This window comes from Vulpes lagopus, chromosome 6, assembly GCF_018345385.1.
Source record: "Vulpes lagopus strain Blue_001 chromosome 6, ASM1834538v1, whole genome shotgun sequence".
In the NCBI taxonomy this organism is placed as follows: domain Eukaryota; kingdom Metazoa; phylum Chordata; class Mammalia; order Carnivora; family Canidae; genus Vulpes; species Vulpes lagopus.
The window spans coordinates 87,115,272-87,129,879 of NC_054829.1; the positions used below are offsets into that span (position 1 = coordinate 87,115,272).

The 14,608-nt window shown below is 38.1% G+C and overlaps 1 protein-coding gene across 1 annotated transcript in view; it reads left to right on the forward strand.

The window, feature by feature from the left end:
• The window catches only part of PKD2 (polycystin 2, transient receptor potential cation channel), a 55,183-nt gene extending 46,929 nt beyond the window's left edge, over positions 1–8,254 (forward strand). Inside the window, exons 14-15 of the mRNA XM_041758556.1 lie at positions 5,182–5,329; positions 5,868–8,254. Coding sequence (XP_041614490.1) covers positions 5,182–5,329; positions 5,868–6,104 — 385 coding nt within the window. The 3' untranslated portion in view covers positions 6,105–8,254. The remainder of the gene's footprint in view (positions 1–5,181; positions 5,330–5,867) is intronic.
• The last annotated feature ends 6,354 nt before the right edge of the window (positions 8,255–14,608 follow it).

Genomic DNA, 14,608 nt, shown 5'->3' on the forward strand with positions numbered 1-14,608 from the left:
TCTGCTGTTAAGTGGAGTGTTCTTTAGGTGTTTATTAGATCTAGTTGGTTTATAGTCTTACTCAAATCTATTTCCTGTTGTTCTGCCTTTTGTTCTATCTACTTTTGGAAGTGGGGTATTAAAGTCTCCAACCATTATTATTGAATTGTCTGTTCCTTCATTTCTGTATGGTTTTACGTTGTGTATTTGGGGACTCTGCTGTTAGGTGTATACATGTTTATAATTGGTGTATCTTCCTAATAGATTGACCCTGTTTTCATCCTAAAATGTCTTACTTTATCTCCAGTAAGATTTTTGTTTGTTTGTTTTAAAGTCTTTTTTTGTCTGATATTACTATAGCAACTCCAGCTTTCTTATTGTTGCTTTTTGCGAGATACATCTTTTCCATTCTTTCACTTCCAGCCTATTTGTGGCTTTGAATCTCAAGTGTGTTACCTTATAGTGACAGCATATAGTTGGATCTGGTCTTTTTATCCAGTCTGATTGTCTTTGCCTTTTGTTTTGTGTTTTGTGGCGTTTTTTTAAGATTTTATTTATTCATGAGAGACAGAGAGAGCAGCACAGACGTAGGCAGAGGGAGAAGCAGGCTCCATGAAGGGAGCCTGATATGGGACTCAATCCCAGGACTCTGGGATCACATCCTAAACTGAAGGCAGATGCTCTGCCAGGACCACCCAGGCATCCCTTGTCTTTGCCTTTTGAATTTTACTTTCATTTACATTTAACATTAACCATTGATACAGTTGGACTTCTATCTGCCATTTTATTTTCCATTTTCTATAGGCCTCATGTCTTTTTCTCCTTTATTGCTTTCTTTAATGTGAATATTTTCTAATGTAACATTTTAATTCCTTTATTTCCTTTTCTCTCACTACATTTTTCAGTTATTTTTTTAGTGGTTGCTCTAGGACTTAACATATACAATCAATTCATCAGAATCTACCTCAGGTTAATATAATTAACTTAATGCAAGGAAATACAGAAATATCATTCCTATCTAACTCTTTTAACTCCATTATTATACCCATTTATCCATATATGTCATGAATCCAGTACCACATTGTTATGATTATCACTTCATGTAATTTTATGTCTCTTAAAAGAGCTGAGACAAGAAAGAAGAGAAAGGATTATTTATTGAATTTAGCATATTCTTTTTCTTATTTACCATTTCTGGCTCTCTTCATTTGTTCCTGTTCATTCAAGCTACCATTTGGTGTCATTTCCATATGCCAATACAACTTTGATCTTACCCACCTCCTTTGCCCTGTTATTGTCAAATATATTATTACATTTCTATATGTTATAGGCCCAACAATACAATTATATATACATTGTCTTACACAGTTGCTTTTTTAAATCAGTTAAGAGAAAAAAATGAAAAGAAATAGACATTTGTACTGTCTTTTACAGTTACATAATAACATGTACCAGTGCTCTTTATTTTTTCATGTGGATTCTAATTACTGTCTGGATCACTTGCTTTTAGCCTGAAGAACTTCCTTTAGTATTCTTCTAAAGCAGTCTGGGGCACCTGGATGGCTCAGTCAGTTGAGCACCTGCCTTGGATTCAGGTAATGAGCCTGGGGTCCTGGGATCCAGCCCCTCATGGGGTTCCCTGCTCAGCAGGGAGTCTGTTTCTCCCTCTGCCCCTCCCTCTAGCTCATGCTCTCTTTCTTTCTCTCACTCTCAAATAAATAAGTAAAATCTTTCAAAATAAAAATAAAAAACAAAGCAGGCCTGCTAGCATAAATTCTGTTTTTCTTTATCTGGGAATATTCTTATTTCCCCTTCATTTTCTTCTTGTCTCCACTTTCTGTTGAGAAGACAGCTCTTAATCTTACTCAAGTTCCTTTGTTTATCAGTGATGGGTCACTTTTCTCTTGCAACTTTCAAAATTGTGTTTGTCTTTGTCTCTCAGTATTTTGACCATGATCTGTCTGGATATGGATCTCTTTGCAGTTATCCTGGTTGGAGTTCGTTCATTAAGCTGCTGGGATTTGTAATATTTTCATCAAATTTAGGAAGGTTTCAACTATCATGTCTTCAAATATTTTTTTGCCACTTTCTCTCCTTTCCCTCTGGGACACCTATGTATGCTGGGGTACTTACTGGTAACCCACATTTTTCTTCACTCTTTTTTTTCCTCTCTGCTCTTCAGATTGTATAGTTTCTGTCCATCTGTCTTCAAGTGTGCTGATCTTTCTTTTGACAGCTCAAATCTACTGAGACCCCCTTAGTAACTTTTTTGTTTCATTTATTGTACTTTCCAACTCCAGAATTTCTCTTTGGTTCTTTGAAATAATCTGTATCTCTTTATATTGATATTTTCTGATGAGTGTAACCATACTGTCCTATATTTCTTTAAGCATGATTTCCTTTAGTTATTTGAATATATTTAGTTCTTTGAATATATAGCTACTTTGAGTTTGTCTACTAAATCTATCTGGGCCCTCTCAAAGGCAGTTTCTGTTGCTTGCTTTTTCTCTATGTATTATGGATCACATTTTTTCCTGTGTGTGTGTGTGTCAATTTTTTATTGAAAACTGGAGATGTTAAATAAATATTATAGCAATTTAGGATGCAAATTTTCTTCCTCCCCGACCCCCAGGCTTGTTCTGTTTGCTGTTTGTATGCTTGTTTTTCACTGAAGTCTATTTCCCCCACATTGTGAAGCCTCTGATGTTGCTTCTCAGAGGGTACAGCCAGGACCACTCCAATAATTTTGAAAAGACAGTGCTTTTAACAGGGCTCTCCTGGTCTTTCCCTGATCTCTCCGTGAAGTCTTCTGCCTCTGTGGTTATCACTTCCACCTCTTAGGTTGCACTAATTGTTGGTTGATTGGTCTATTGTTTTCAGTAATGCCTTGGGATATAAATTGTTCCACACTCTTATCAGTTCAGTGCAAGGTCCTTTGCAGGGGTAGTTTGTTGTTGTTGTTGTTGTTGTTGTTGTTGTTTTTAAGACTTTTATTTATTTATTTGACAGAGAGAGAGAGAAAAAATGAGTATCAGCAGGGTGAGTGGCAGGCAGAGTGAGGAAGAGAAGCAGACTCCCAAGGGAAGCCTGATGCAGGGCCGGGTCCCAAGACCCCGGGGTCATGACTTGAGCCAAGGCAGATGTTTAACTAACTGAGCCACCCAGGCACCCCATGCAGGGGTAGTTTTTGAAGCCAGTCTTTAGCAGACTTCTGAGCTGTCTCTTTTCCTGGTTCTTTCTGATAAACTAGCTGATAAACAGTTACCTTTTTGATCTCCCGAGGTGGCCAACCTCATCTTAACTGCTTATCACTACAATCTCCATTGTTTTGAGGAGCATTTTAAGCTTAACACTTTGTTCCAAATAAAACCAGTTCCCTTGTGGGGAGCTCTGGAGCTCTCTGTTCTATGGCCTGACACTCTCCCTGAGCAAAGCCTCTGTGCCACTGCTTCAGAGGTAGGGGTGGGGACAGTGGTCTGCTTCCCCAAGTGATACTCCTGTTTCATGAATAAGACACTGGGCTGGGATGACAGCCTTCGGTCCTTTCAGCTTTTCCTCTCCTGGCATTGAAACTCCACCTTACAGTTGGCAGTTGGGTGGAAGAAGAGAGCCTCATATGTTTTAGCTATGCTTGCCTGGATTAGATCCTCTTCAACATGGATTCGAAGATGGAGGTGTGGAGATGGAGGCATAGAGATGAGAAACTCAGCAGCCTGCCCCTTCCTGGGAGATACCGTAGCCCCCCACTAGGAGCTGAAAGGAGTGGGAGCCCTGTGTTCATTGCTGAACCCAACTGAAGTGGCATTTCTGTGACACTGAGCTGGGGGAGCCAGAGAAGGAGCAGACTGTAGCTCACATGACACAGACTCACTCTTCTTATTGAAGTTCAGTGGATTTTTCTTAAATAAATGCTTCTTGGGCAGCCCAGGTGGCTCCGTGGTTTAGCGCCATCTTCGGCCCAGGGCCTGATCGTAGAAACCAGGGATTGAGTCCCACATCGGCTCCCTGCATGGAGCCTGCTTCTCCCTCTGCCTGTGTCTCTGCCTCTCTCTCTCTCTCTGTGTCTCTCATGAATAAATAATAATAAATAAATAAATACTTCTTCATTAAGCATTAAGCACATCTTCTTAAGCAGATTTTGAAAAAAATTAAATAGTTTTCAACAGTTATGGTTGTTTCTCTGGGGAGAGTGCCTACAGAGCCCTCATGTCACCATTCTAGAAATTGTCTCCTATTTCTGTTTTTAAAGCATTTACATAATTCTTTTATTCAAAATAATGGGATCATTAGTGAACAGTGTTTTCTAACTATTTACTTAATATATTGTGAACATTACTGTTTCATTAAATAATTCTGTCACCATATAATTTCCGAGATCTCCCTTGGAATTACATTGTATAGGTGAACAATAACATATTTGAATAATTTTCTGTTAATTATGTAATGTAACCATTTTTCTTAAGATTTTATTTCTTTATTTGAGAGAGAGTGAGCATGAGCAGGGGGAGGGGCAGAGTGAGAGAGAGAAGCCAACTTCCTGCTGAGCAGGGAGCCTGACATGATGCTTAATTCCAGGACCCCAGGGTCATAACCTGAGCCGAAGGCAGACATTTGACCAACTGAGCCACCCAGGTGCCCCTAATGTAACTATTTTTCAATGAACCACTATTAATAAGCAGAACTCTAATGAATATGCTGGTAGCCCCCAAAAATCACACATACACATATTTCCTTTAGAAATGTTTCAAAAATTGGAAGATCTGAATAAAAGCTAAGCATACATTTTTAAGACTTTTTTTTTTTAAGATTTTATTTATTTATTCATGAAAGACAGAGAGAAAGAGAGGTAGAGACATAGGCAGAGGGAGAAGCAGGCTCCCGATGTGGGACTCGATCCTGGGACTCTGGGATCATGCCCTGAGCCATAGGCAGATGCTAAACTGCTGAGCCACCCAGGTATCCCCCCATTTTTAAGACTTCTAATACAATATTGACTTGCAGAAAAGTTGTGCCAGTTAGCATTCTCATCAGCAATATATGAGTTTATTGCTAAAGTTTGAGACTACTTTGAAAGTATTTCAGATTATCGGTTTGTTTAAGAAAAAAAAAATCTTAGCACCTCCATTTGAAAAGCCACCTGGACTGAAAAGGGAGCCAACTGTACAAAGTAGCTTTGACCCTCTCACCTGTGATTTTCCACAGCCTGGTGAGACGAGTGGACCGCATGGAGCACTCCATTGGCAGCATTGTGTCCAAGATTGATGCTGTGATTGTGAAGCTGGAAATCATGGAGCGGGCCAAACTGAAGAGAAGGGAAGTGTTGGGAAGGCTACTGGATGGGGTGGCAGAGGTAAGTGGTCATCTGACACAGAAACACTGACTCAGTAAAATATCAGGGTTGTCATATTTTGTAACCTTTAATTTGAGAGGTTTTTTGAGATGTCTTTGTAACTACAGACAGTACAGTCAGATGATAATCTGAAGGTGTTACTTTCTTAATACTGTATGCACTTCTGCCTTCACTGAATTGTAGAATCAAACAAAAAAGCTATTCCAGTAGCTCAGAGAATTGCTATATGTGCTATAAATCACCAGTGTCACTTTTTTAAAAGATTTTTTTATTCATGAGAGACACAGAGAGAGGCAGAGACAGAGGCAGAAGGAGAAGGAGGCTCCCCATGGGGAGCCCGATATGGGACTCGATCCCAGGACCCTAGAATCATACTGTGAGCCAAAGCAGATGCTCAACCACTAAGCCATCCAGGCATCCCTCACCAGTGTCACTTAATGACAGGTTATTTGGCTCCTTAATTTCCCAGAGCCGCTCCTAAGTACAAAAGTATGCATCCCCCTACCACCAACATTGTGGTCTCTTTTTCCTTTATTAGGATGAAAGACTGGGTCGAGACAGTGAAATCCACAGGGAGCAGATGGAACGGCTAGTACGGGAAGAGCTGGAACGCTGGGAATCCGATGATGCAGCTTCCCAGATAAGTCACGGTTTAGGCACACCCATGGGACTAAATGGTCAACCTCGCCCCAGAAGCTCCCGCCCTTCTTCCTCCCAGTCTACAGAAGGAATGGAAGGTGCAGGTGCAAACGGGAGTTCCAATATCCACGTCTAGGATGTGTGTTAGTATGTGTCCCTAATAGGAGAGAAAGGGGCTGTCCTGAATTGCCATACCAAGTACGCTATTTATATGCCCTGACCACCATATGATGCTGGTCTTTGTGACCAACTGTTAATTCTTCTGCACTTTAATTTATTTTAGATAAACTTTGCCCATGGATCAAAGATTTTTTCTTTCTCATGTAAGAAATCTAGGTGTAAATATTGAGTATAGAAAAAAAGTCTTTGTAAAGTATATGGAGTGGTATGCCCACTGGCTAACCATGGATGAGTCTTCTCAGCTGACAATGAAGTAGCCTTTAAAGCAAGGAGAGAACTGTTGAAAGGCTTCTGAGTTTTATTTCCCATCACAAAAAATCAGTATTGTCATTTTTGCCAGTGTGTGAAGGGAAAGTAGGAGCATTCCTTCCCACTCAGGCTTAGCTCATGGACGTAATATATAGCTTTCTTTTAAGAAAGGAGACTTTTATTTCAACTACCTTCCTGGGGTAAACTTTTCTAAAAGATGAGCTGGAAAAGAACTCCAAACCATAGAATGGGTATGTAGTCATTATGCTAGAATTTGTATGAATGGTTAAGATAAATGTTGAATAATGTGCTTTTTGTTTGTTTTTGTATCCTATCTAACATCTGGGAATAACTGTTTCACTTATCCACACTACTTTTGCTCTGAGCTGCATGAAACCATCAAAGATTGATTGTGGTTAAAAAGTCATCTCTAACCATAACATCAGAAAATAGGAAGGAGCCCTATCACTAAGTTTGATTTATTCTAACCATTAGTTTAGTATAAAGATTTGTCCATATATTCTCTTCCCAGGTGGCTCAACTTATTTACAACTGATTTTAATGTTGTAACTAATCTGGGAAGGCCAATTTACTAAATGTTTTAAGTATCTAGTGAAGGTTTTAACTCAGCAAACATGTTCATTTTACACAAAAATTTAAAGAAGTTTAGAAATTTATATATAAATATTGTAAAACTAAAGATTGAGTTTTATGTTGTTTGGGAATATAGAACTCAAATACCTTTTTTTATTATTAATTAAGGAGAGGGAGGGGCAAAAGGAGAAGAGAGAGAATCTTAAGTAGGCTCCATGCTCAGCACAGAGCCCAACGCATCGCTCATTCTCCTGATGTGGATGATCATGACCTGAGCCAAAATCAAGAGTTGGACACTTAACCAACTGAGCCACCAGGCGCCCTGAACTCAAATACTCTTACTCTTGCATTTCAAACCTAGAATTTATAATCTAAATGGAGCTCAGCTTAGTGAAAAGGAGTTTTTGGTATTGAAAATTCACTCATTATCAGAATGTATCAGCCAAAGTTTGAGTTTGCAGCAGGTTTTTTTTTTCATTAGGAGAGGGTATCACCAAATTTATGGAGAAGAAATCTATTCTCAATAAAAAATAAAGATCTTATTTTTCAAAAGTATTGAATGAGATAACCTTTTGAGAGCTAATGGGACAAGCAAAAGAATGCAATGCTAATGGATTAACTCCAACTCTGAGAACAATAGAAGGCCTGTGTTTCAGTGCTTTGTTTTGAATTCACATCTTGTTTATGTAATTGGTAGAATATGTCAATCAAATCTTCAATGAAAGTATGACCAAACAAACCTTTTTAAGCTGGCTTCTACAGAAGTGATACACATTGAGTTTCTTTAATAGTATCTCTCATGGCTTTATTTCCATCTTTACTTTCTTTTGAATATGCTACACAAAGTTCTTTATTACTAGGTACTAAAGTATGCATTCCGGGGGTATTGAGTGTATGTATTTATGTATGTGTATCATGTTGTTACATGTAAACAAACTTCAATTTGAAGTGCAGCCATTATGTGGTATCCATGTGTATTGACCATGTGCCATATATCAATTATGGTCACTAGAGAGTCTTTTTATATATCTACTGTTATACCGTTTCTCATTTCACCTATAAGATTTAATTCTTTATTTTTACCCATAAGTTACATTTTTTTTCTCTTTAGTCATTCCCTTCTCATCCCTCTCCTATCATTTTCCCCTCTGTATTTGTATTATTAAGAGGATGTTACATACGTAACTCTCTCGACAATTGAGAATTTCATTAATATGTAATAATGAGCACTTTACTTCTCAATAAAGACTTGGTATAATAACAGATGTGATAGTTGTCTGTTTCCTAAGTAGAAGCAGCTGGGTAATTTGTATGATGAGACTAATTAGTAAAGGCTTAGACTTTGAAATAGACATCTTTTTTTTATGTCCAACAGACATATGATTGACATACATTACTTCTGCAGTATGTAACCTTTAGGTTATTCTGATGATTGTGAAGTACTTCCTGCTGTATAGCCACCACATTTTACTTACACATTTCTATAGTGAATAGCTGGCTTTAACATTTCTGTTATTTCAAAATCTTTGAACATAATTCTCTCATTGGCTTTTCATGAGTTCCTCTACGGGTATGTAACAGGAGTCAGAGTGCTGACTGTCAGGTCTATACATTTTTTTTAAGATTTTATTTATTTATTTTATGGAGAGTGCACATGAGCAGGGAGGAAGGGCAGAGATAAAGGGAGAGAGGCTGTCAAGCAGACTCCACACTGCACACGGAAGCCAAGCCAATGCAGCGCTCGATCCCAGAACCCTGAGATTGTGACCTGAGTTGAAATCAAAAATAGAATGCCTGCCTGAGCCACCGAAACGCCCCTATAAATATTTCATTTTATTCAGAACTGTCAGATTGCCCTCCGGAATGACTGCACCAGTCTACAGTTCCATTACATGCATGAGATTACCAGTTTCATGCATACCCTCACCAACATCAGTACCATCCAACTTCCTACTTTTTTGTTAATGGCATAGTCTTAAAAGTAAGGTCTCATTTTATTTTGCATTTCTTGAATTCCTAATTCCTAAGCTGGACATCCCCTCATATAATTGTTCAACATTTGGGTTTCCCTTTTGGTAAGTTGCCAATCAAACCTTTAAAATTGCACTTTGATCTGATGGGAAACAAGCACGTTTTTGTTCATTGCTTATTTTTCTGCTGGGTCATGGCCTTTTTTTCGATTGGCAAACCAATAAATCAAGTTCCTTGTATGGTTTAAGTATTAATCCCTTATCAGTTTTGGACTTTTGTTATTATCTATCATCCAACTGATAACTTGATGTCAATATTTCCTGAGTTTTTACATAATAAATACATCAGTTGATTTTGCTTTATTGTGTTGGGGATTTTGAGACCTTTGTAAGGTCAGAAATTTTGATCTATTAAACTTAGTTTTACGTGTCACATTCAATACTTTGTGTAAGAGTAACGCTGGGTAAGGCACACAGGTATTTTCTCCAGTTTTGTCAATATTCTCTACTAAAGAAGTTACTTTACCTTATCAGTTCATAATGTCATTGCAGTTTCATGTACAAATGTCTGTTTTTAAACTCTTTAGCCTTTTGCAAACTGATCTATGAATGTTCTTGCACAATTTTTATTATTATGACTTTATAGTATGTGTTTAAATGTGGTAAGATCCTTTTTCTTATTTTTTTTAATTGTGCTATATTTCACAAAACCTTATTTTTCTATACAAGTGTCCAAACAAGTTTGGTGGGTTCTTATGGGAGCAGGGGTGGACAGAGAGGAAGAGGTCTCACTGGAATTTAATTGGAATTGCTTTGAATTTACGGACTAGTTTAGGGGAGCTGACATCTTAACACTATCAGAAATAATTCTTCCTTTATTCAGAATTAGTGAATTACTGGCTTAATTGGTTAAGCATCTGCCTTCAGCTCAGGTCTTGATCCCATCTGCATCTTGGGGCTTCCAGCTCAGTGGGGAGCCTGCTTCTCCTCCCTCTGCCATTCTCCCTTGCTCATGCTCTCTGGTTCTCACTCTGTCTCTGTCAAATAAAAATCTAAGATAATAATAATAATAAAATTAGTGAATCAGTGCTCTGGCTTACCAATCCCCTTCTGAGGATGGCTGGTGTGGATTAATTCTTCAGAGTATAACAACACCCCTTTTCCATGTACTGGAAAAAAAAAGTCCAATTCCTAAACATGCAAAACATGCTCTTCCACAAACCCAGTGAGGCCTGATCTCAACTGGTAGCCAGATGTCTTAAGGGAGAGTCAAGTATTAGGAAGCAATGTGTTTGTTTCTATTATGCAGAAACAAGGCTTCAATATAATATCTCGAAAAAATACCTTAGTAAAATTAACAGCAAATTTCTTAGAAATCTGGTTCATCAACATTTCAAGTATGGTTTCACATGAAGCAGGAGCAACAACTGTCTAAAGCAAGGGTCTCTGCAGTCTATGGCCTGCAGGCCAAATCTGGCTCACGCAGCCTGTGTTGTCTAGCCTCAAGCTAAGGATAGTTTTTACATTTTCAAGAATGATTTTTACATTTTTAAGAGGTTGTTTAAAAAAAAAAAGCAAAGACTATGAAATATTTATTGGATCCCTTCACAGATAAAATCTGTCAGTCCCTGGCCTATAGGAAATAAAGAACTCTGCTCGGTCCTACCTCTACCAACCAAAACGAAACGTAAGAAGAAAATACTTAAAACTGACCAGATGAACAAATCAAAGGCTGACCTTTCACACAGAAAGAAGGTGGCCCTCCTTGATTTTAGCAATTTTGAATCTAAATCTGCATACCTAAGATTCAAACTATTTTGGTAACAATTCAAATGAAAGAAATTACAAGATTATACCAAAGCACATAGCTGAAGTTGAAAAAGTCAAGTTGGGGTGGCTGCTCTTCTTGAAGCTAATTGAAAAATGGACAATTCAATATAAACAACCATGTAACTTAAAATGTTTAAGCTAAAAGAAATTCTCATTTTGCTGATGCAAGAAGGAATTCGAAGAATGTAAGGATGTATGAAAACCAAAAACAAAATGAAAAGTATCAAGAATTACCTAAACTTTATGGTTTCTGAGGTATGGAAAGCAATATTACCACCATATAATTTTTTTTTTAAGATTTTATTTATTTATTCACAAGAGACACACAGAGAGAGAGGCAGAGACCCAGGCAGAGGGAGAAGCAGGCTCCATGCAGGGAGCCCGATGTGGGACTCGATCCCGGGACTCCGGGATCACGCCATGGGCCGAAGGCAGGCTGTAAACCGTTGAGCCACCCAGGGATCCCTCCCTACCATACAATTTATACCATATAATTTATCAAACTAGGATACTAAAAATAGAGGGCATGTAAAATTATATAATGTTGAAAATATTTATTGATTACATATTCACTTTATTAGACTGGTGGACCTATAAAAGTTTCTCAAACTCTATTTACAAAAATAGCTTTCAAAATGCACCACATGAAACTTTTTTGGATTATTTCTGCGCACACAAGCAATGGGTTGTAATATGAAATCTTTTTACTGTGGATGCTAGACAAGTTTTAATGCTGCAATGACTTAGAAGTACTCTCAAGCCATTGACTTTCTAATAATTCTACTGCTACAGCCAAAATTCTTTAGACACAATAGAGCAAGAGGTATCATAAAACACGGTACAGTTCTTCCACAAGGGAATGCAAAATAAAACACAAGGTACAGAATTTCTACAAAGCTAACGCCTCCAGAAGGATGCGTGCTCCAAGACGCTGATCTTCACAGATTTCTGGGACAATCATAAAGTTATCGCGTATTATCAACTTGTCACCAAGTGGCCTGCTGCTCTCCTCAAAGGACAGAACCATATCCCTATCGACTCAGCATCAGCCCTGCTGTGAACAGCTCAGGCATCCGTAGTAGTCACCAGTACATCACCATTGGTGAGAACCCAAGCTCTTGGTGATCTGTCCCAGTTACCTCACCTAGTCTGATCTGAGGCCCATTGGGCAAGTACTGAGGTGGCCTAAATATGTCATATAAATATGAGTAATGCTACTTTTCAAATATATGTAGATATTGAGGTATTTGAGGTTAATACAGTTCCATATCTAGGACCATGAGAATGGCTTCTAAGATGGAAAAAAGATGAGTACATACACTGCCTCTTCAACAGTTCACTTCAAGCCACCCACTTTCCTTTCTTGCTATCTCACCCAACATGCCAAGGAGCCTTCCACAGCAACTCTTCCCGCAGTCTTCTGTAAAAGCCCCAGGAGAGCAGTGGTAAGAATATAAGTAGCAGCTAACACTTTTCATTTATTCCTCAGGTGTCTTTTATTTTAAACCAAATTAAGTTATCCTCTCCAGGGATCCCTGGGTGGCGCAGCGGTTTGGCGCCTGCCTTTGGCCCAGGGCGCGATCCTGGAGACCCGGGATCAAATCCCACATCGGGCTCCTGGTGCATGGAGCCTGCTTCTCCCTCTGCCTATGTCTCTACCCCTCTCTCTGTGTGACTATCATAAATAAAAAATTTTTAAAAATGAATTTAACTTAACATTAAAAAAAAAAGTTATCCTCTCCATTATAGAGTAGTTCTTCTGACATCCAAGAAAATAAAAACAAACTTCACAAGAATATAGGCATTGTCCGAAGTAAATTTCTATAATTAATATATTCTACTTTATAGGACTTACATTTACTATACTTTTAAAAATGATCCTTAAAAATGGTGAAGATGGCAAATTTTGTTATGTATTTCTTACCATAATAATTTAAAACAATTATATAAAAAAGGGATATTGTAATACAAAAGGTAAGTATAGCAAGATGCATTTAAATTTTTTCATTTTAAAAGTAGGCGTTAATATATTTATTTGACTGTTTTGTTTCTTCTTTAAGTGTATTATGTATGTAAAATATAGATATATATAATTCTCTGTATAATGAGAGAAGTGTATATATAGGGAACTCTACGGAAGCCAGGGTTATATACCAAGAACAGGAAAAACTGTTAACCCTGCTGGTCACATAGTAATCAGGTAAAAAGAGCATGTGATAACATGTTACAAGATGATGCATTAATCAAATGTCATTTAAAAAGTTTCTTAAAAATATAATGTTGTGTCCCTGGACTGATGTTGCAACACTATGGCAGGGCACCCACTGACACTAAGTTATACTCTTAAGCAGTTGTAAGTCTACACTGGTGATCCTCAGGCTCACTTAATTTGTATAATACTGAAAAGTGTTTACTTTTATAAAAAGGGGAATTAGTTGCAATGTGATCTCCTGAAATGGATCCTGGAACAAAGCATATTAGTGTAAAAGTGGTGAAATCTGAATAAAGTACAGAGTTAAATGATAATGTACCGAGGTTAATTTCTTCTTCTGACACGTACCATGGTATATAAATGTTAACATTAAGGAAAGTTGGGCAGAGGGTATATGGGAACTTTTCCATACTATCTTAGTAACTTTTCTATAAATCTAAAACTATTCAAAATTATTACTCCATTGAAAGTGGGCAGAAGGAACTTTATCTATGCACACAGGAACACAAAACCCAGCTGTAGCAATGTGCGGTAATGGCAACAGAGAGGCGTATTTGAGTCATTTCAGAAATAACCCAGAAAGGAGCTAGTGATAGGGCAGGGAACACGAGGGGGCTTCCATGTACTGGACATGTCCTGTTTCTTCACCTAGGTTGGTAGTTGCACTGGGGTGTTCCTTTTATGATAATTCCCTGAACTAGACTTTTCCCTGCCTTACCCTTCAATAAAAAAGAAGTTAATACCTAGTACTGATAAAAGTTAGAACAAAGAGAAAATCTGTGAATAAGAGATGTATATATAGGAATGAACAAAGTCTGTTTGGGAACAGTTATGTGAGTTACAGTATCATAAATCTAAGTTTTCAGAGCCGGGAAGAATCCTGGTAGTCACCAGGTCCTGGCATGCACAGTTCTCTCTGGAGCGCCCTGGAGCCGCTGATGCAGCAGGGCGCATGGGGCCGGGCCATCTGCATTTGAGCCAAGTGCCCCAGGCGGTTCTGATGCACACCCAGATCACAGACCACCGAACCACCTCAGGAGGGCTAAGAACTCCAGGCCCTCCACACCTAGTCCAGAGGCCAACAGAGCCCCCTGAGGTGTTCTGATTCTACAACAGAAATCTCAGTAAGTTCTAATAACCTTAAAAGGCCCATCAAAGCCTTTTCTCTCATAATGGCTTTTTTGATCTTATAAATAATACTGGGTTTTTCCAACACAGTTTATGTTTCGTACTTCCACCAATGCATCTATTTGTTATTATTATTTATTAAATAGTGGCAGATCATAGATTCATATAATACTGGAGCTAGAGGGCAATGAACCCTGTACTCAATTTAAAGATGAGGAAACTGATTCCAGAGATGTTCATAACTTGTCATAAGTTCCTAGAATTCAATTCTCTTTTAGGTCAATAAATTAAACAAATGCCTCCCCGTGGTTACTGTATGACTAGATGAACTAATATGCAGTTCTTAATATCATTAATTTATGACTTGGGTTCTTTCATGTATAATTCAGTTCATCGCAGTTCCTGTGCATGTTTCTGCTGAAAATAATTCTTACTCAACAGTATGATGCCAAATGAAAAGACAACAAAAACACTTCA